The 21384-nt window shown below is 45.6% G+C and overlaps 1 protein-coding gene across 1 annotated transcript in view; it reads right to left on the bottom strand.

Moving 5' to 3' along the window:
* The window catches only part of DPP6 (dipeptidyl peptidase like 6), a 1068014-nt gene extending 1047389 nt beyond the window's left edge, over positions 1–20625 (bottom strand). The window contains exon 1 of the mRNA XM_061415284.1: positions 20414–20625. Within this exon, the coding sequence (XP_061271268.1) occupies positions 20414–20476 (63 nt within the window). The 5' untranslated portion in view covers positions 20477–20625. The remainder of the gene's footprint in view (positions 1–20413) is intronic.
* Positions 20626–21384: the final 759 nt, after the last annotated feature.

The following is a 21384-nucleotide window of genomic DNA, read 5'->3' as shown; positions in this document are numbered from 1 at the left end:
GTGTGCAGGCTCAAGCATCTGGTGCATACGGGCTCAGTAGTTGTGGCTCTTGGCCTCTAGAGCACAGGCTCAATAGCTGTTGCTCACGGGCTGAGTCACCCCGAAGCATGTAGACTCCTCCCAGACCAGGACTGAACCTGTGTCCCTGCATCGGCAGGTGGATTCTTAACCACTGACCACGAAGGAAGCCCACAAATGGTACTGTTTTCAAGTAACTCCAACTAGACCTCATTCCTGATTTCATTGATTTCAAAAGGCTATTGGAAAATTAAAAGGCACAGCTAAAGAATTTGGGGCACATAAGTTTTTTTTTTTTTTAAGAGTTCTGTGGTGAAGCCCTTCTCAAACCCATTATTGTGTTCATATAAACTGTTAATTTCAAGAAGATCGACCACCCCACAAACTTATGTCATCTTGGCATCATTTCTTTGTTTGGAGGTATGTTCATGGGTGTGCTCTATAGGGGTGCAATTCCAGCACGGCCATTTCCTTGGTTTGTAAGACACGATTTTCTTTGGATTCACTGCTTTTCTTCTGTAAACCTTCACACTCAGTTCCCATGAATGTTCCTTTCTCTATTTGCACTTTTTTTAAAAAACAATAACCAGTTTCACACATTTCTTCACATGCTTATCTCTGTAATCCTTAAGCTCTTGTTTAAAAGCTCTTTATTTTGAAATAGTTTTAGTCTTACAAAAAAGCTGCAAACATAGGAGAGCATTCCTCTGTCCCCTAATGTTAGCATCTGTACAGCAACAGTACAAGCAGCAAAGTCAGGAACATTGCTCCAGTACGCTTAACTGAAGAATGTGCTGGATTTCTGCAGGTTTCTCACAAAGGTCCTTTTTCTGTTCCAGGATCCAATCCTGGATCCCAAGTTGTGTGAGCGACCATTAACGTTTGATAAGTTCTCCTTCAGGAGAGCGTGAACCTTCCCCCTCCCCCCAAGAAGCAGCCCCCACGGGCTTCAGGTTCCCACCTGCCAGCACTTAACCTCCACCCATCCACCAACTCTTCAGGCTGAATTCTTCCTACGGGGATCTGAAGCATCAGAATCAAGTAAGCAATTGTTTAAACCCTGTCCTGCCAGCGGCCTCTGTCTCTCCCTAGAATTGAGTCAGTTGACTGTCCTGAAACCTCATATCTATCAGAGATTTAAAAAAAAAGTCATGAACTTGCATGTCAACTGACGTTTTCTTCGTTGTAAGGGTGGCTGTGACACTCTTTTTTTATTGACGTATAGTTGATTTACAATGTGTCAATTTCATATTTATTTCTTTTGGACGTTCTTTTCCACTATGGCTTATCACAGGGGATTGAGTATAGTTCCCTGTGCTGTACAGTAGGATCTTGTGGTTTATCCATTTTTCCAGCTGTTAACATCCCTGAGCAGAAACTGGAAATTCACCTCACATTTTAATACCCATAAGCTGATGATGCTCAAGCTGAAACCTCCGGAAGTGACCGTTTTCCAAAGCAACAGACGTTTATGTAGATGTGGACCCATCACACGGATGGCTCTATTTGCCTCCCAAGCACTCCTCTCTCATTTTTCTCTCTCTCAGTAAATGGCACCAGTACATATCTTAATCATGCTAAAATAGTGAGCAATCCTCACCAGAAATACTGCTGTGTAATGGTACCTGAGGTCCTGACAGAGTCAAAGGAAAGATAAATACACAGAAAAATCTGTGTGGGAAGTAAGAGATATACTTGTCATTAACTCAGACTTAAATTGAAGAAAGTAGGGAAAATCACTAGACCATTCAGGTATGACCTAAATCAAATACCTTATAGTTATACAGTGGAAGTGAGAAATAGATTTAAGGGCCTAGATCTGACAGAGTGCCTGATGAACTATGGAATGAGGTTCTTGACATTGTACAGGAGACAGGGATCAAGACCATTCCCATAAAAAAGAAATGCAAAAAAGCAAAATGGCTGTCTGGGGAGGCCTTACAAATAGCTGTGAAAAGAAGAGAAGTGAAAAGCAAAGGAGAAAAAGGAAAATATAAGCATCTGAATGCAGAGTTCCAAAGAATAGCAAGAAGAGATAAGAAAGCCTTCTTCAGTGATTAATGCAAAGAAGTAGAGGAAAACAACAGAATGGGAAAGACTAGAGATCTCTTCAAGAAAATTGGAGATACCAAGGGAACATTTCATACAAAGATGGGCTCAGTAAAGGACAGAAATGGTATGGACCTAACAAAAGCAGAAGATATTAAGAAGAGGTGGCAAGAATACAAAGAAGAACTGTACAAAAAAGATCTTCACGACCCAGATAATCACAATGGTGTGATCACTGACCTAGAGCCAGACATCCTGGAATGTGAAGTCAAGTGGGCCTTAGAAAGCATCAATATGAACAAAGCTAGTGGAGGTGATGGAATTCTACTTGAGCTATTCCAAATCCTGAAAGACGATGCTGTGAAAGGGCTGCACTCAATATGCCAACAAATTTGGAAAACTCAGCAGTGGCCACAGGACTGGAAAAGGTCAGTTTTCATTCCAATCCCAAAGAAAGGCAATGTCAAAGAATGCTCAAACTACCGCACAATTGCACTCATCTCACATGCTAGTAAAGTAATGCTCAAAATTCTCCAAGCCAGGCTTCAGCAATACGTGAACCGTGAACTTCCTGATGTTCAAGCTGGTTTTAGAAAAGGCAGAGGAACCAGAGATCAAATTGCCAACATCCGCTGGATCATGGAAAAGGCAAGAGAGTTCCAGAAAAACATCTATTTCTGCTTTATTGAGTATGCCAAAGCCTTTGACTGTGTGGATCACAATAAACTGTGGAAAATTCTGAAAGAAACGGGAATACCAGAACACCTGACCTGCCTCTTGAGAAATCTGTATGCAGGTCAGGAAGCAACAGTTAGAACTGGACATGGAACAACAGGCTGGTTCCAAATAGGAAAAGGAGTATGTCAAGGCTGTATATTGTCACCCTGTTTATTTAACTTATATGCAGAGTACATCATGAGAAACGCTGGACTGGAAGAAACACAAGCTGGAATCAAGATTGCCGGGAGAAATATCAATATCCGTACTCTTACCTGGGAAGTCCCATGGACAGAGAAGCCTGGTAGGCTGCAGTCCATAGGGTCGCTAAGAGTCAGGCACAACTGAGCGACTTCATTTTCACTTTTCACTTTCACGCATTGGAGAAGGAAATGGCAACCCACTCCAGTATTCTTGCCTGGAGAATCCCAGGGATGGGGGAGCCTGGTGGGCTGCCATCTGTGGTGTCATACAGAGTCTGACACAACTGAAGCGATGCAGCAGCAGCAGCAGATATGCAGATGACACCACCCTTATGGCAGAAAGTGAAGAGGAACTAAAAAGCCTCTTGATGAAAGTGAAAGTGGAGAGTGAAAAAGTTGGCTTAAAGCTCAACATTCAGAAAAAGAAGATCATGGCATCTGGTCCCATCACTTCATGGGAAATAGATGGGGAAACAGTGTCAGACTTTATTTTTGGGGCTCCAAAATCACTGCAGATGGTGACTGCAGCCATGAAATTAAAAGACGCTTACTCCTTGGAAGGGAAGTTATGACCAACCTAGATAGCATATTCAAAAGCAGGGACATTACTTTGCCATCAAAGGTTTGTCTAGTCAAGGCTATGGTTTTTCCTGTGGTCATGTATGGATGTAGAGTTGGACTGTGAAGAAGGCTGAGCACCGAAGAATTGCTGCTTTTGAACTGTGGTGTTGGAGAAGACTCTTGAGAGTCCCTTGGACTGCAAGGAGATACAACCAGTCCATTCTGAAGGAGATCAGCCCTGGGATTTCTTTGGAGGGAATGATGCTGAAGCTGAAACTCCAGTACTTTGGCCACCTCATGCGAAGAGTTGACTCATTGGAAAAGACTCTGATGCTGGGAGGGATTGGGGGCAGGAGGAGAAGGGGACACCAAAGGATGAGATGGCTGGATGGCGTCACTAACTCAATGGACTTGGGTATGAGTGAACTCCGGGAGTTTGTGATGGACAGGGAGGCCTGGCATGCTGCAATTCATGGGGTCGCAAAGAGTCGGACACAACTGAGTGACTGAACTGAACTGAACTGATCTGTGGATAGAATGATCAAATACACAGGATTAACCCAAACTTGCCATTAGAACTAATGAGAGAGTGGTGAGATTAATGGATACAAGGTCAATTTGTTAAAATAAATGACCTTTCGACAAATGAATCAAAGCCACAGCCTCTACAACAGCAGGACACTGCTACTGTACAATAAGGTTCTTCTAATGCAGAAGAACTTTATTTATTCGATAGTCAAGTCAACTAATGCCCAAATTGCTAAATGACAATTTCGATTAACTGACTTCCTTTCCACCACTTACTACCCAGAATGGTGTTAGCAGGGGATTCCCAGGTGGCGCTAGTGGTAAAGAATCCACCTGCCAATGCAAGAGGTACAGGAGACGCCAGTGAGATGGCTGGGTCAGGAAGATCCCCTGGAGGAGGAAATGGCAACCCCCTCCAGTATTCTTGCCTGGACAATTTCATGTCCATGGGGTCACAGAGAGTTGGACACCACTGTGCACACACGCAACGCAACCAGCACGGTCTAAGCATGAAGCGTGAGATTTCGAGTCTAGGATCTGGAGCCCAGGTCTGCACCTTCATGGACAAGTGACCACGGGCAGGTTAGTTAACATGCCTGAGTCCCACAGGAGCACTTGGAGGCCCACTGTGAGGGTTGAGGGAAAGACATACACTCCTGGCACAGAGTTCTCCATCTTCTAATCCACAGAGAAACCATCTGCCTCTTCCTCTCTGAGCATTGCCCGTTCACAGGGAATATGTCCTCCTTTTTCAAATTGCTGCACTTTACCAAGTTAAAAATTTCTGGGCCACATAAATGTATATTATAGATTCCTAACTGCATTTCTGCTGCTGCCCAGATACTGCTTTATTGATCCTGGATTAACTTTCTAGTTTACTTCCCATAACACCACACCCAGACCCAAATAATTGTTTCTCTTCTGCAACTCTGATTCCATTACCAATTTTCTAAGTTTGAATCTTCTACTTCAGAAATTGATATCCATTTAGACCAGGGGTCCCCAGCCTCGGGGATCTAATGCCTGATGATCTGAGGTGGAGCTGATGCAATGATGAAAGAAGCAAAGTGCATAGTAAATGTAAGGAGCTCGAATCATCCCCAACCATCCCCCACACACTGCGGTCCGTGAAAAAACTGTCTTCCAAGAAATCGATTCCTGGAACCAAAAAGGTCAGGGGCTACTCATTTCAGTGAGAAAAGAGCTCATGCTGCTTCATACCCACTCACTCGGCACTCTTGACACTAGGGGCTGCCTTCACACCTGCTGTGAGACATCAGTCCCAATGTCCTCTTCACAAGACACACAACAAAAACGGATGCGCGTGGAGCCATCGACACAAAGAGCTGCAAAGGGAACGTGGAGTGGTGTAGATTTTAACATTCGTATTGAAAAACCCAAATGGAACTTTTTGGCCAGCCCAATAGTCTCTGGAAGATTTATCCGGAATAAGATTTCAAAGTCTCCCAGAATATCCAATCCATATACACAGAGCTTTTCCCACTTTCGTGACATACACTTGACCCTTGAATGTTCTATTTTCAAAGTTGCCCTCAGGGCAGCAATTTACTCAATCTATCCCTTAAAAATGAGGCTTCCTTGGTGGCTCAGATGGTAAAGAATCTGCCTGCAAAGCAGGACATCTTGGGTCGGGAAGATCCCCTGGAGAAGGGAATGACAACGCACTCCAGTATTCTTGCCTGGAAAAATCCATGGACAGAGGAGCCTGGGGGGCTACAGTCCATGGGGTCGCAAAGAGCACGACATGACAGAGTGACCAACACTTTCACTTTCAGCCCTTAAATGCCATCATTCAGCGGGGAGATGAACAATGGGTATTTTCTGCTCTCCTGGATAAAGGGAAACACTTGACTCAGTACGGCAAGAGGAGGTACCAAGCAAGAATCTCTAGACTTCACAAGCCTATTTACGACTTCTGCTCAACCCCTCCTCACTCCTCTTTTCCAGCTACTAAATGTCATGGTGACATTTCCTTGTTTGTAATAATATGCAATTTACAGACTGTGACTGGGTCATTTTGCCTTTTGCATCAGTCATTTTCTTGACTCTCCTCAACTTACGGCTCTACAGCCCAGGAGACTCTGAGACGGGACAGCTCAGAGCTCCACGAAGCACTCTGCAAATTATCAAGTGGATTCTGATGTGGCTAGAACTCAAATAGCTATTTTAAAATATATAGCAACTATTTAGAAAGATGAAGTGATTTTGATAATGTCCTGGTGAACTATAACTTAAAGAGAACACATTTTTATTGATGTAGAATCACCAAAACATGTGAGCAAGGAAACACAGGTTTTCTTTGCCTGTATTTCCTGGCCTGTTTCTTAAAAAAAAAAGAAAAGAAAAATTCATTGTTTTATAACAATAAAGTTTATAACTCTTCTCCTCTACTGATCTGATTGGATTTTGGAAGTGTTACCTCTCTTAGCTCTACTCAAAGTCAGAGATGAGAAACAGCATATATGAATACAATGGGATTTACTATTTTCACTTAGAAAGTCAACATCATTCAGCAATAAAGATTTGTTAAAAAAAAAAAAAAAAGATGTGCTAAATACATTTTCAAAAAGCCAGTGGATCCCTCAGTATTTGGATCCACTCTCCTATCACCAAAGTTCTTCAGCATCGTCACAAACATTTCCTGACCATGAACTAAGGGCAAAATTCTAGCTCCTGTTCCACAAATAAAAATATATGCAAAAATACAGAGATGGTTCCCAAGTTTTTCAGTAATAAAGTTGAATTGTTGTTGTTCTTTAGTTGCTAAGTCATGTCTGACTCTCTGCAACCCTATGAACTGTAGCCCACCACGCTCCTCCGTCCATGGGATTTCCCAGGCAAGAATACTGGAGTGGGTTGTCATTTCCTCCTCCAGGGGATCTTCCCCACCCAGAGATTGAACCCAAGTCTCCTGCATGGCAGGTGGATTCTACACCGCTGACCCACATGGGAATCCCAGTACAGTTGAGTAGATAAGCATAAAATTGGGGCTTCCGTGGTGGCTCAGATGGTAAAGTGTCTGCCTGCAATGTGGGAGACCCAGGGTCGATCCCTGGGTTGGGAAGATCCCCTGGAGAAGGGCATGGCAACCCACTCCAGTACTCTTGCCTGGAAAATTCCATGGATGGAGGAGCCTGGTTGGCTACAGTCCATGGGTTTGCAAAGAGTCGGACATGACTGAGCAACTTCACTTTTTCACACTTAAAATATTACTATTTCCGAGGCCATTGGAGCCCATCTGAATAATAAAGTCTAATAAAGGTGGTTAAGCTCTGGAAATGCTGACCCCTTGGTGATGGCCACAAAGCTGCTGAGAGCACAGTTGACGATAAGAAGCCCACTCTCTTTTTGTCTATTTCAATCCTCCTTTCCAAATGAATGGCACCAAATAGTCTAACCATGGACTGAAGAAATTAGGTACCATTAAATGCAAACTACGACCAAGCCTTTCCCAAGCAGGAAGGCTTCCAGTGATTTGTCACAACTACATAACCAAAGGCATCCTGTAATATGGGATGTATCAGTGTTACCCTGATACACCTGAAAGCAGTGGAGCCTTGCTACTCAGAGTGTGCTCTGGGAGAGAGAATACCAGAGCAAGAGGCAAAGAAGATGGCATCTGACAGCTGACCCAAGTGGACAGCTGACCCAAGATGCTGGACCAGTTATTCTTGTTCTGTCGCTAAGTCCTGTCCGACTCTTTGTGACCCCATGAACTGCAGCACACCAGGCTTCCCTGTCTTTCCCTATCTCCTGGAGTTTACTCAAATCCATTCCCATTGAGTTGGTGATACTATCTAACCATCTCATCCCCTGTTGTCCCCTTCTCCTCCTGCCTTCAATCTTTCCCAGCATCAGGGTCTTTTCCAATGAGTAGGCTCTTTGCATCAGGTGGCCAAAGTATTGGAGCTTCAGCTTCAGCATCAGTCCTTTCAATGACTATTCAGGGTTGATTTCCCTTAGAATTCATTGGTCGATCTTGCAGTCCAAGGACCCTATAGAAGACCGGCCTGGGCATTTCAAGGGCTTCCTGGTGGCTCAGACAAAAGGAATCTGCCTGCCAATGCAGAAGACATGGGTTCGATCCCTGGGTCGGGAAGATCCCCTGGAAAAGGGAATGGCAACCCACTCCAGGATTCTTGCCTGGAGAATCCCAGGGACAGAGGAGCCTGGTGGGCTACAGTCCACGGGGTCACAAAGAGTCAGACACAACTGAGCGACTAACACACTCACACTCATCTGTAATACAAAAGGACACAGAAAAAGCTAAATAGCTTCACAAATCTGGGTACCAACCAGTCAAAATACTTGTTTCAAAGACACATTGGAAAAAACCAAGAAGTTTGTCTCCTGATGATTCCAAGAGTCGTCGGATGCAGTCAATAGAACACTGAGCATTCACTGAAGAAAGAGATCAGGTCTCATGTTTACTGAACCCCACCCCACCACCCCACTCCATGCTTTACACATTCCACACCATTTCTGTTACAGCTCATTGGATTGAGAAAAACATAGAAACCCCTGAAAGTAGCTCAAATTAAAAAACAAAATGAAAACAATAACAAATATATTGTGGAGGTAATCTGGATTTTCTGGGCGCCCCCTGTGCACTTGAGACCTTGTCCTGCCCTCATCTTGAACCTATATTCAAAGTTACATCAAAAGACCCAACTCCAGTTGCTGCAGAAAGCCCATGTCTAGCCAGGCAGCACATCAGTGAGCCCAGAGATTTTTCTTGCCATGTCTCTGAAAAGGGAGATACCACCCCCAACATTTCTATTCCACTCCCCAGTGTACAGCTCCTGGCCGCCAGCAACATCATCTTTTTCTGTCTTGTTCCTTTTATCTCTTGCCACAAAGCCGCACAGATACCCTCTATTTTTCTGATAAATTCAGCTCTTGGCAAGCTCTATCCAATAATAACCTGGAACGTAGCCATCACTCCCACTCCTGCTTAGAAAGCAATTCGGTGACTTCTTTTCCCTCACTTGTGTCTCTTGAGATATCAAGCGAGAATGCAAAGAAGTTTAACAAAAAGTTTGTTCCACCAAAACAGTTCTATTTGGTAGGAGTGGGGAGACGGAATGAACATGGGAAGTCTTGCTAGAAATTTCAGGTTTTCTTTATTTTCTGTCAATTTTACATAGTAGTACATCTCAGAAAGCACAAGGAGCTTAAAGGACATATAGGGGCATAGAGACAGGCTCAAACTGTGGTGCTGGAGAACTCTTGAGAGTCCCCTGGACTAAAAGGAGATCCAACCAGTCCATCCTAAAGGAGATCAACCTGAATGTTCATTGGAAGGACTGAAGCTGAAGCTGAAGCTCCAAAACCTTGGCCCCCTGATGCGAAGAGCTGACTCACTGGAAAAGACCCTGATGCTGGAAAAGATTGAGGGCAGGAGGAGAAGGGGATGACAGAGGACGAGATGGTTGGATGGTATCACCGACTCGATGGATATGAATTTGAGCAAGCTCTGGGAGACAGTGAAGGACAAGGAAGCCTGGCGTGCTGCAGTCCACGGGGTTGCAAAGAGTCAGATATGACTTAGCAACTGAACGGCAAAGACAACAACAGAGACAGGCTTCCTGTGAACTGTAACTCGGCGGCCTGAAGGCGAGGCCAGGTCCTCTGGGCCTCACCACTCCTGTCACCTCTGCTGCCCCCTTCTTCCTCCCAGCAGGCATCCTTAGCACCTCAGGACTGTACACGGCTGTCAGAGCCTACGTGCTCTTACACAGGCGACCTCTGCCCTCCGATGGGCATCTCTGTGTCTCTCACTTCAAAATTGCCAAGAGAGGGTTTGATTGGCTCAGTTCACCCTGCCGATTTCCTCTGTGGGAGGACGTGGTCAGACCCAGTCTAAACAGCTGTGTTCAGGAGAAGGCTGAGTCCTCTGTTTTAAACAGGAAAGCAGAAGCTGTGGGCAGGTATCTACTCTCACTGACCATAAACGGCCCAGGAAGCAATGAATAGCATCTCTGTTACACACATGTCCAGCTGGCAGCTGACAAGTGAATTAAGAAAGAAATGTTGTGGCACCCCCAAAAGTGTGGATGCGGCGTGGGAGATTTTACCCACTGCGTATTGTTTTTATATATATATATATTTTCATATCAGGTCCCTTTTGATGATTTCTCAGGCTCCTGACTATTACACAGAGGAAATTAAGCACAATTCCTCTACTGGAAAGAACCGGAATCTATTCTCACAGGTCACATACAAAAAGCACCAGGAGCCAATACAGACAATGTTCCATAATAACTCTACAGGTCCCTGAGTTGCCAAAGATTACAGTTATCTATCTGGAAAGCGGGCAAGCCTGTTGCATGGAGCCTCAAGCCTGTGTGCTCCTTCTAAGACTGCAGGCCGCATGGAAAGGACAGTCAGCAATGTCTCTGCCTCGCCCCGTAAACTCCACTGACCACTCTCTGCTCTGACCAACTGCAATCCCACAGGGCAGCCTTACTCGTTTTTAACACCCCCTGGTATTGTACTCTGTTGTTTCCTGTCTCACCTGTGAAGATCCTATCTCATTAATAAAAGTAGCAGCAGTTTTTTCTTCTTCTTCTAAGTATCATAGGTAAGGAATCCAATGCCCACAATATATATAAATAAAGGAACAGGGAGACTTAAGGGTGAAAGAAACAGAGGTTGAAGCTACCAAGTAAACAAATCCAGTACTAGTTATTATTTATGTGTTTTCAGTTTGAATACATTTTTGAATACATTTTCTTCATTTTACCACCCCTGGGGCCACAAATGATTTGCATATAATCATGGAACTCCATTTCCTCAGTTAAAAAAAAAAGGAAGAAATAAAAATTCATGTATCTACCTTAGTGGCTGTTATGAAGGTGAAATAAGCTAACATTCAGGAAAAAAATTGGAAAAGCGGAAGGAGGGAGGAAGGCAACTCAAATTGTTGGTTGTGTCTTCGATTCATTTAGTACCTTCCCATTCTGGCCTCAGTTTTATGTCAGATATTCACAGTATGTGTTTGCTTTTACACTAAACTGTGAAGGACTCCTGTTGGTTTAGAGTTTCCACTGAATATACTTTATTACAGAATTGCCTTTGACTTCTGCAGCTGGGAATGCCTTAATAACAGCAAACCACCTCGCTGCTGGCTCTTTCTGGGGATGGGATATTCGCAGTGAAGAGCTTGGTGGGGCTCAGAGACCTAGTGTATGTCCTGTTTTTACATTAAAAAAAGAGGCCCAGGGAGCTTCAGTCACTTCCCTGTGACTCAGTCCACACAGAAGGCACAGCTCAACCAACTGTGAGGTCCAGGCTTCCTCCTTTCCCCTTATTTCCACGCTTTTGCAGTAAGTAATCCTTCACCAAAGGAGTTTTTCCATATCTGAGCTCTTACGTTTGAGATGACTTTAAGAAAGGTCCCTTGCATCTTCATTTTCTATCACAAAATGATATCACATTCAGATATCATTTTAATCATCTGCTGCTGCTGCTAAGTCGCTTCAGTCGTGTCCAACTCTGTGCGACCCCATAGATGGCAGCCCAGCAGGCTCCCCGTCCCTGGGATTCTCCAGGCAAGAACACTGGAGTGGGTTGCCATTTCCTTCTCCAATGCATGAAAGTGAAGCATCTAGTAATCTCTAAATATCTAATGCCCTCTTAGTATTGCATTTGAATATTTTGTTTTAAAAAAAGAAGTTTGGGATTCAGAGTACACACTTTATATATTTTATATATCTACATATACACAGTTTATATATATATATATATATATATGTATATATACACACTATGGTTTTTCCAGTGGTCATGTATGGATGTGAGAGTTGGACTATAAAGAAAGCTGAGCACCAAAGAATTGATGTTTTTGAACTGTGGTGTTGGAGAAGACTCTTGAGAGTCCCTTGGACTGCAAGGAGATCCAACCAGTCCATCCTAAAGGAAATCAGTCCTGGGTGTTCATTGGAAGGACTGATGTTGAAGCCGAAACTCCAATACTTTGGCCACCTGATGTGAAGAGCTGACTCATTTGAAAAGACCCTGATGCTGGGAAAGATTGAGGGCAGGAGGAGAAGGGGACAACAGAGGATGAGATGGTTGGATGGACATGGGTTTGGGTGGACTCTGGGAGTTGGTGATGGACAGGGAGGCCTGGCGTGCTGTGATTCATGGGGTCGCAGAGAGTTGGACTCAACTGAGCGACTGAACTGAACTGACACACTACAACTCATAAAATAGATAGGCAACAGGACCTACTGAACAGCACAGGGAACTACATCTAATCTCTGGTAAAAACCTGTAATGAAAGAGTCTGTGTAACTAAATCACTTTCTGTGCACCTGAAATTAACAACATTGTAAATCAACAAGACTTCAGTTAAAGTTGTTTTAATTAAATTTTTTAAAAATTTAAAAAGGACAGTGCAGATACTGAGACAGCATTATAACCGTGTGTCATGAAGGTAATGCAGACTTTCTAAGGCCCTAAGAATATGGGGAGGGAATGAGCAACGTGTTAGATAACTTTCCTCCATCTCTGTTGACTGAACACAGATTTCTAGGCCCTTAGTCAAAAACAACATCAGATTTGGGGTCTACAAGATACAAGATGTGAGATTATTGAAACACTGCACTCGAGGTCCAGCTTTTGACTTAAATAATTTGAACAATGCAACATGCTAGATTTAGACCAGAAAAACAATTACTTCTCATTTATGGCCCTCTATTCCTGGAAATTTAACTTATGCATGAGCTTATATTTGTTTTATGCATTTTACTGAGAAAACGAGGACAATTAAAATTTTAAAAATCAATAAAATGTATAACCAAAATAACATAAATAGATTTTCACTAATATCCTGGAAGTCATTACAGCAATTTATGTTTTATGCATCCCATTAAACTTTCTAAAATTCTCCAGCATGATTTAGATTCTGGGTAGTAAAAGGAATTTACATTTTCTTTTTATTTATATGGGTTTTCTTTCCTATTTCTTTCAGTAATTACCAACCAAAAAAGGAAGCCACTTGTTTAGCATGCAGAACTATGGTTGGTGGGACTTCTCTGGGTCCTGTGGCTAACACTTAGCGATCTCAATGCAGGGGACCCAAGTTTGAACCCTGGTCAGGGAGCTAGGTCCCACTTGCTGAAACTAAGACCCAGTGCAATCAAATAAATAAAAATAAATATTAAAGAACTATGATTGGCAAGTCAAACTCAGAAAGAAGACAAATACCCTAGGACATCACTTACATGTGGAATCTAAAATGTGAAGCAAATGAACTTACCTGTGAAACAGACTCGCAGATGTAGAGAGGAGACTAATAGCTGCCAAAGGGGAGGAGGGTCGGGGGGGATGGATTGGGAGTCCGGGTTTAGCAGATGCAAACTAGTTCATACAGAATGGATAAACAACGAGGTCCTACCGTAGAGCACAGCGAACTCTATTAGACACCCTGTGATAAACCATAGTGGAACAGAATATGGAAAAGAATGTGCACACGTATGTATAACTGAATCACTGTGTTGTAGTCTAAAAATTAACACTACACATTAAATCAACTATGCTTCAATAGAAAAATAAATGCATAAATAAAACAAAGTTCAGAGGATTCCCTCTGATGGGAAGAACCAGGCACTCCCACAGAGGATGATGGATATTGTCAGCCGTCAGCATCAGGGAAGCTGGGAACTCAGTCAAAGCTGTCTGCTGAGGTCCTGGGAGGCCCAGGGATCAGAACAGGTAGAAAGCCCTGAAATTCAAGCCACAAGACAAGCTGGAGTGATCCGAGAAGCAGGAGTCATGAAGGACACCGTCTCAGCTGAATTCTAGCTCTGGGATATGCTCGGTCCCAGCACAGGGATGGTGGTCACGAAGTAGAATGTGTGAGGGAGGAGAAAAGACAGGATGTGAACCAAGTTATGACAGCGATAAATCACAATTCACAAGCTTCGCGTGTGTCTGTGATGCCCAGAGCAGCTTGTGAGTCATGGCTGATGTAACCATTAGGGGGGCCGCACACAGGGAGGAAGCCGGGGATTCAGCTGCGTCCTCAAATCCAGGCGGGGAACCCTCTCACCCGCGAAAAGGAGGCGGAGGTCCTTAACCCCAGAGTGTAGACTGAGGAAAAGCTTGGAGAGTGGGTGAAATGCCTCGTGAAGGGAAGCTCCCAGATCTAAGCAGGAAGGGGCAGGAAAGAGGGGGAAGAACTAGGTGTTATACCTTGGAGAGGGGAGATCATTAAATTGGGCTTTGTTTTGTATGTATGTGTGTGAAAGGGGGAAAAAAAGGACCAAATAGGAACCTTTAGATGTAACAGGATATGATTGGTCAAAATGTGAATTTTGGAGAGCATACATTGGGAAAAGTAAAGCAAGAAGAAGAGGAAAAGGTGACAGAAGAGGAAATTAAAAAAAAAAAAAAAACACACAGAAAACAAGACTCAACAAGAAGAGAAGTTCACAAAGATTTAACCAGTCTTGGGGAGGAGGAGATTAGGAGGGAACAGCAACATTGGCTGGAATGGCATTGACCCTTGTTTCCTGGATGTGGTCCCAAAATGCAGAGGAACATTAAGTTGTGTACTAAAAATTTATAAAAAATAAAGTTAGGAGTACGTCTAGTGAGTCGTTATTATACAAACTTGATTCCACTGATTCTAGGGCTTCCAGTAGGTGAGGTCCCCCAAACCACTGATTTGGAAATCAGGGCACTGAATTTATTGATGGGAAAGACATGGGGAGTCCCAGTCCCAACAATAGGTGAGTTAAGGTCCTGACAAACCAGCTTCATACATACAGCTGTCAAAATGCAAAGCAAGCACAATCTGAAGGCACTGGAGAACAACCCAAAGTGAGCAGATTTTGCAGGGAACAAATTCTGCGGCAACTGCTTCAGGTAGAAAGTGGCGGGAGTGGGGGGTGGGGGTGGGGCAGGGATTCTAGAATTAGCAAAACCAGTGGGAGAGTCTCAAATTCTGTGCGAAACTGCTGCCCAAATGGCTGGCTGCCCCCCACCCAGCCATGTGAATATAGGGGGATTCAAGTTGAACTAGATAATAGAGCACAATACAGGTAAGTTGCCGTTCACATAAGTGTCCACTTCAGGGAGAATCCACCATCTCCATCCAACATTCACAAGGTCAAGCTACAATTGAAAGTGACTCAATATAAAAAGAAACACGAAAACGTGGCCCATCCTCAGCAAAGAAGCACAAGCAACACCAGTCGGTCCCCAGACAACCCAGATGTTAGAGAGCAAGGATTTTAAAGCTGAGATTACAATGAGGCTCATTGATTAAAGGAAAATGGGACTCGCACAACAAATGAAAAGACACCAGAACGAAGTGGGGGTTCTAGAGTCGAGACTCCAGCATCTGGAGTAAACCACTGGAAATGCAGACAGTGAAATGGAGAACAGCGCACAGAGAGTGAAGCCTGAGCCAAAGAAGCGATGGTATCTGAAGAAGAGAGGAAAGAGGAGCATCTGCGGAATGAGATAAAGCGTCTAACCTACGTGTAATTGCCATCCCAACAAATTAAGAATAGGACAGAAAAAAAAAAAAAAAAAAAAAACCCTGAGAAACAATGGCTGCAATATTCCCAAATGTGGTGAATTTAAATATTCAAGATGACCTATGACCCCGTGGCAGGACACCCAGGAGGAGAATCATGCCCAGGCACGTGACACCCAAACATTGAAAACCCAAGAGAAAGAGAAAATCCTGACGGCAGACGTAAAAACGGCACCTTACACGCAGACAGCAGTGAATCAAATGACGAGCCACGTCTCAGTAGAAAAAAAAATGGGACCAGAATTCAGCTAACGCCACCTTTAAAGTGCTGAAGAGAAACCAAAATCTTACCCACTCAGAACTCTATAACCAGCAGAAAATATTTTTAAGACTAAAGACAAAGTAAAAGTTCAGGTTGGCTCTAGCTAGCATTATTGAGCAAAATGCATTCTTATTGAACTAAAATACTTTCAGCTGAGTCTTTTTTTTTTTTTTTAACGCCCTAAAGGGAAGGTGACAAAGACCCAAGCCGAACTGAGCCCACAGGCCGCATCTTTGCCATCCATGTCTTGCCATGAAGGAAGCACCAGGAGTAGATGGTAGACATGGGTGGGGAGGAAGAAGCTAAGTTCATCAAAAAGAAACTTTTCATGCTTGGATTACTATTGGTTCAGATTCTCAGCAGCTTTAGGGGGTGTAACCTAAAATCTGCTCCCACACATGGAGGGCAGGGAGAGACCTCAGAAAGAGGCAGGTCACTTCAGATCAGCAGGGGGCACTTTTAATAAGGAAGGGGACTTAGAGCTTGGGTGACCAGAAGACCAGCAGTATCTCTACACACTCACCAGCATCTTCAAACTTACAGAGAGGCCTTACTGGGTCCAGGCATTCAGGCCAGGTGGTCTCGAAACCACCTCACTCTCTCAAGCCTGCATCTTTGGAATGGCTCCCACTATGGGAATTGGGGGGGCGGGCGGGCCAGGCTGGGGGTTCCACTGCAGTGGAACCAGAAGTCACATCCTCTTGATAACCTCCCTCAACAATTATAGCAATGCCCAGCATAAAGCAATCAAGATTAGAGCTTTAGATACAGTAGTGTGTCTAGTTCATGTCAATAAAATGTTTTCAATATAAAATTTATTTTCCTTTAAATATGCATGACATTGGAAATGTAATACTCCAGAGAGAAGGTCAGAAAACAGAATGTGAGGCTGCCCTGCAGGTCTGAAGATCCTCACCCAGCATCGAGCAGTCACATCTAGGTACCACTGCTCCTATGTTTCAAAGAGCAGTGACGAAAAGGATCAGTAATTAGTGCTGTGAGAAGTTAAAACAAGGGGAAAAATGTAAAACAACAAATTGCAGAATAATTTTGGAATACAGTTGAGTGACTGCATGTTAAAGTTTAAGTTGTCCGTTCTGCAATACTAAGACTTATCAGTAACCTCCCCTTTTACCACAGAAGACTTTAGCATCCTTTAGACAATGAAAAAGAAATGCAAACATCTTGTGTAAATAATAAAGCTGCAGCTCTTCCTTCCATAAAGGTTATACTGGAGTTTGATAAGTCCCTTGTACAGTGGTACAGTCATCTCTAATCTCTGGGAGCTAATGCCTGAAGATGTGATGCGGTGCTGATGTGATAATAATAGAGATACAGTGCACAATAAATGCAATGCATGAGAATCAGGCTGAAACCATCACCCACCCCCATACATGGAAAAACTGTCTTCCAATAAGCCAGTCCCTACTGCCAGAAAGGCTGCTGCAGTGGTATATACGTTTTCAAAACCAACATTTTACATGTTCACATAATTTTGTAATACTACTGCAAAATATATTCATTAAGCACTCAAAAAAAAAAAAGCACAATACATTATGAGTATTGAGTAAGAATCACTTTATCTCCTGGTTTTGAGCTGATCACAGTTACCAGTTAGGTAGAGTTCCTTACTGTCTTTTCTCTTCATGTATATTTCTAGGTAATTAGTATCATAAAGTGTATACCATTTTTATCTTAAAAAAATAAAAAAACAAACGAGTCTGGCACTTACTGACTTTCCAGAAAGTATCCAAATAGAGCCGGCGGAAGTCACCAAACCCCGCCCCACGGATGCAGAGCCCCGCCCCCGTGGATGCGGAGCCCCGCCCCTGCAGGACCACCCCAAGTAGGCTGCTCTATGGGTCTGTGGGCTGCACCCAAATGTCAGCCCTCCCACAAATATTTAGAACAACCCTAGCTGTTGACTGGTGCTTGACGGGTGCTTGATGGATATGCTTATGGTGCCCAGCACCAGACCAGCATGGGGTGGGTAAGACAGTGCCATCCCATGGGGACATTTTCCTTGCCCCATCCCAGATGACTGGTACTCCTAGAGCTCCCTCCTCAAGACCACTGGCTCCTGCCCAGACCAGGGATGGCAGTCGGATCGGCACCCTCTGTGGCCCTTAGCAGCTATTAGCACATGTTGATGACCGCCCCCCCTCAGTCAGGAGCAAGGAAGCTACAAAAAGGACCTTTATTTTCCCAGTTCTGGGGGCTCAGTATTTGAGAAGGAACCTGGAGGTAAATAACACATCTCAGTCTGGCTAAACTCAACCGCTGAGTAGCCACCCCTTAAAAGAGGAAGACAGGAACAAACTGCCAAGCAGAAATGACTGTGACAGTAATCAGTAAATGGATAACACACAGGCGAGTCCAGAAAAGCCTTCCTGAGAGCTTGAGGCGCTTCCTCCCAAGAGGTCGACGGGATGAACCCTCCCAACAGCACAGAAAACAGAAACAAACTTACTGCAAACCTACAACTAAATACACTGATGTTAATGTTTGATGTTTCACTATAACTATTGAGTCTCATGTAGTCTGTCCAGTACTTTCCAGTGTCGACTGTCACCCCTGCTCTGTACGTGCCCCTCATTCTCTCCAGAACATTCACCAATACTCCATCCCAGCCCTGCCTTTCACTGCTGCAACCTTCAAGACGAGCCACCGATTATACAATCTAAAAATGACAGAGGCAAACTACAGTCTAACTGGATTCTTCTTGGAGGAAGAGGACTGGAATTTTTTTCTTTTCCCCAGCAGATGGAGAATCATAATGTCATGTTAGGCAGTGGGGACCATCAAAGACTCTAAAGCATGAAAAGTGGTTATGACTAGAGCTGTGTTCTAGACAGTGAAGATCTCTAAACTCATATTCGGGTTCATGGAACTTAGCTGGAGTCTGCCACTGTACAAATGACTGATGATAACTGTTTATTGAATTAATATGGACAAAGCATTTGTTAGACACCTGCTGGAGGCACAGGGAGATGCCTAACTCATGACTAAAGGTTTTCTAGTACCTTCTAAACTGTTGCTGTGTGCTTGAACACTTCCCGCAAAGTTTTGTTGGTGTCAATAGCTCGCAGTATTGCCAAGAAGCCACTTTACCATTGGAACCGAAGGCATGTTTTCAAAAAGAAATTACTGAATGATTTTCTGAGTGTCTCTACTACATAGTCACTGATGAGTGAAACTTCCTTATTTTTAATAAATGTCTTATAATACCAGCTATCCCATATTAAAAAGGCATTTCCTAAGGATATTAAATAAATTGCAAAGTGTAACTACCTGAATCATAGTTAATGAGGACAGAGATCAAGATATGACTTGCTGATTCATATGTTTTACCCAGGCCCAAATGGGGTAGAAAATGCTGGTTATCCCTTAACTGAAACAAAAGTGTTCAGTCCTAAATCCTTATCTTATGTAACTCAACAGACCAGGAGTCCCCTTATCCACCAGATGAATCTAATATCATTACTCCCACCAACTTCGCATAGGGCCAGGCCACAACAAACAGATGTTAGTGGGAATCATCTCTTAACACGCTCATAAACACACATGCTGCTCTCTGCATAGAACAATTTAGAAGCAAAAACAGGTGGAGCAAACACAAGACAAAAGCTCAGCGCACAGATTCCGGGTACACATCAAATCCAAGATCTAAAGTCCTTGCCTTCTTTCCATTAAAAAAAAAAAAATTTAGCAACACTCCAAAATATTTTTAAAGTACATTTGATTCATAGACGCCGGCACAGCTTCCCTGTGGAACCCGAGTAAGGAATTTCCCTGCAAACCGACACAACCCGAGAGGACAGACATGCAAGGCAGCGAAGAGGAGGACCACTGACCATGGCCAGGTAAGGCTGCGCGGTGCACCTGACCGCGGCGGAACCCAGACCTCCGCGGGTATCCGCTCCTGTGGGCGCAGAAAGGGATGCTTCCCGGGGCATGTCCCTCTGGCTCTGGGTTACTCGAGGGGTTCTGATGGCTCCTCGGGTCCGGACCCGCCCTCTTTTCTCCGAACATCAGTCATTTCCTGGAAATCATCCCAGGCACGCAGCGGCCCATTCAAGTTAATTAAGCACGTGTCTCTGACACCGACCAGAGCGTGCGCCCCGGCCAAGCCCTGAAGGGGAAGCTCGGGCCGAGGGGTCACGGGCCCTGCCTCCCCGCCCCTGCCGACCTCTCCCGCTCCTCGAAAACCCGGTAATCCCGGGAAACGGCGGCTTCTGCCAGCGAGCTGGCTGGCTGAGCCCCGGGCAGCCCGGAGCAAGGGAACCAACAGAGCCTGGCGTCGGCCCGGGGTCGACTGAACACCGTCCATCCTCCCAACACCCGACTCTGCGTCCACCGACTGGACTCAAGGACCCCCTCCCCGACGGAGGAGGGGTAGGCGGCTAGGAATCCGCAAACCGGCGCGCGTCCACTCGCCCGCCAACTGCAGCCACCACCTGCTCTCTAGGTCCCGCGCCAGCCCCGCCGTCGTGGGTCCCTTACCTTGTGGCTTTTCCCCCCCGGGGGACACCTGACGTTGTTGGAGGCTCCCGCTGTCTGATTCATGTCCGGAGGAACTTGGGAACCGATGCTCTAGAACCTCTCCAAGTTCCTCGGCGCCTGGAGGGTGGCGAGGGGCGCGTCTCCCGGAGGCGAGGTGGGTCCTGGCAGTCCAGCCGTGTCCGGGCGGCGTCCCCTACGCGGCAGGTTTCCGAGGGACCCCTCGCCCAGGGAGGCTGAGCACTGCAAGACCCGGAGCCGAAGAAGGAGAAGCAGCTGCTGGGATCCCAGAGGGAGCCGGGCCGGCGCCGGCGGCTCCGAGGGCGCTGTGCCCGGGGCTGCCTTCTCCGGGAAGCAGTCCAGGACTGTCCGGACCTGAGCACCAGCAGATCCTAAAGGAGCTCCTGGGAGAGGCGAGGAGGTATGTGCGTGGGGAAGGGTGGGGCGGGGGGGGAGGCAGGCAGGACTGGCCCTGGCCGGAGAGACTGGCAGCGGAGAGCCGCCGAAGCTCTAGAACCACGCGCCCCCACGCGCCCCCAGAGCCGAGCCGCCACTGCGAGGCGCGTGGCGCACGTGTCCGCGCGCGGCTCCTGCGCCGACCTTAGCACACACCTCCCCGCCCTCCTACGCCCGGGCTGGAGCCGCAATCCGTGCGCACCCGCACACGCCCGGCCGGCGCGGGGGCTACTGAGACGGGCCACTCGCAGGGCGGGCGCCCGCTCTCGCCTGCCGCTCCTGCCCCGGGTGCAGTCGCCAAAGCTTCCCGGGGTGGTCGGGAGGTGGCACGCGAGGCTCTGCCAGGCGCCTCTGCCCGGGGGAGGCGAGGAAGCGGAGGGGGAGCTGGGACGGGACCGGGCTCCCTGGCAGAGTCTGCCACAGCCACGGCTCCGGACACGCGCTGCGCGGGGCGGGGGTCTGCGGTGACCCGCGCGGGCTTGGGGGAAGGGCGGCAGAGTGCATCCACTTCTCAATGC

The sequence above is a fragment of the Bos javanicus genome, chromosome 4 (genome assembly GCF_032452875.1).
Source record: "Bos javanicus breed banteng chromosome 4, ARS-OSU_banteng_1.0, whole genome shotgun sequence".
Lineage (NCBI taxonomy): Eukaryota > Metazoa > Chordata > Mammalia > Artiodactyla > Bovidae > Bos > Bos javanicus.
This window is presented reverse-complemented; position numbering and strand designations above follow the sequence as displayed.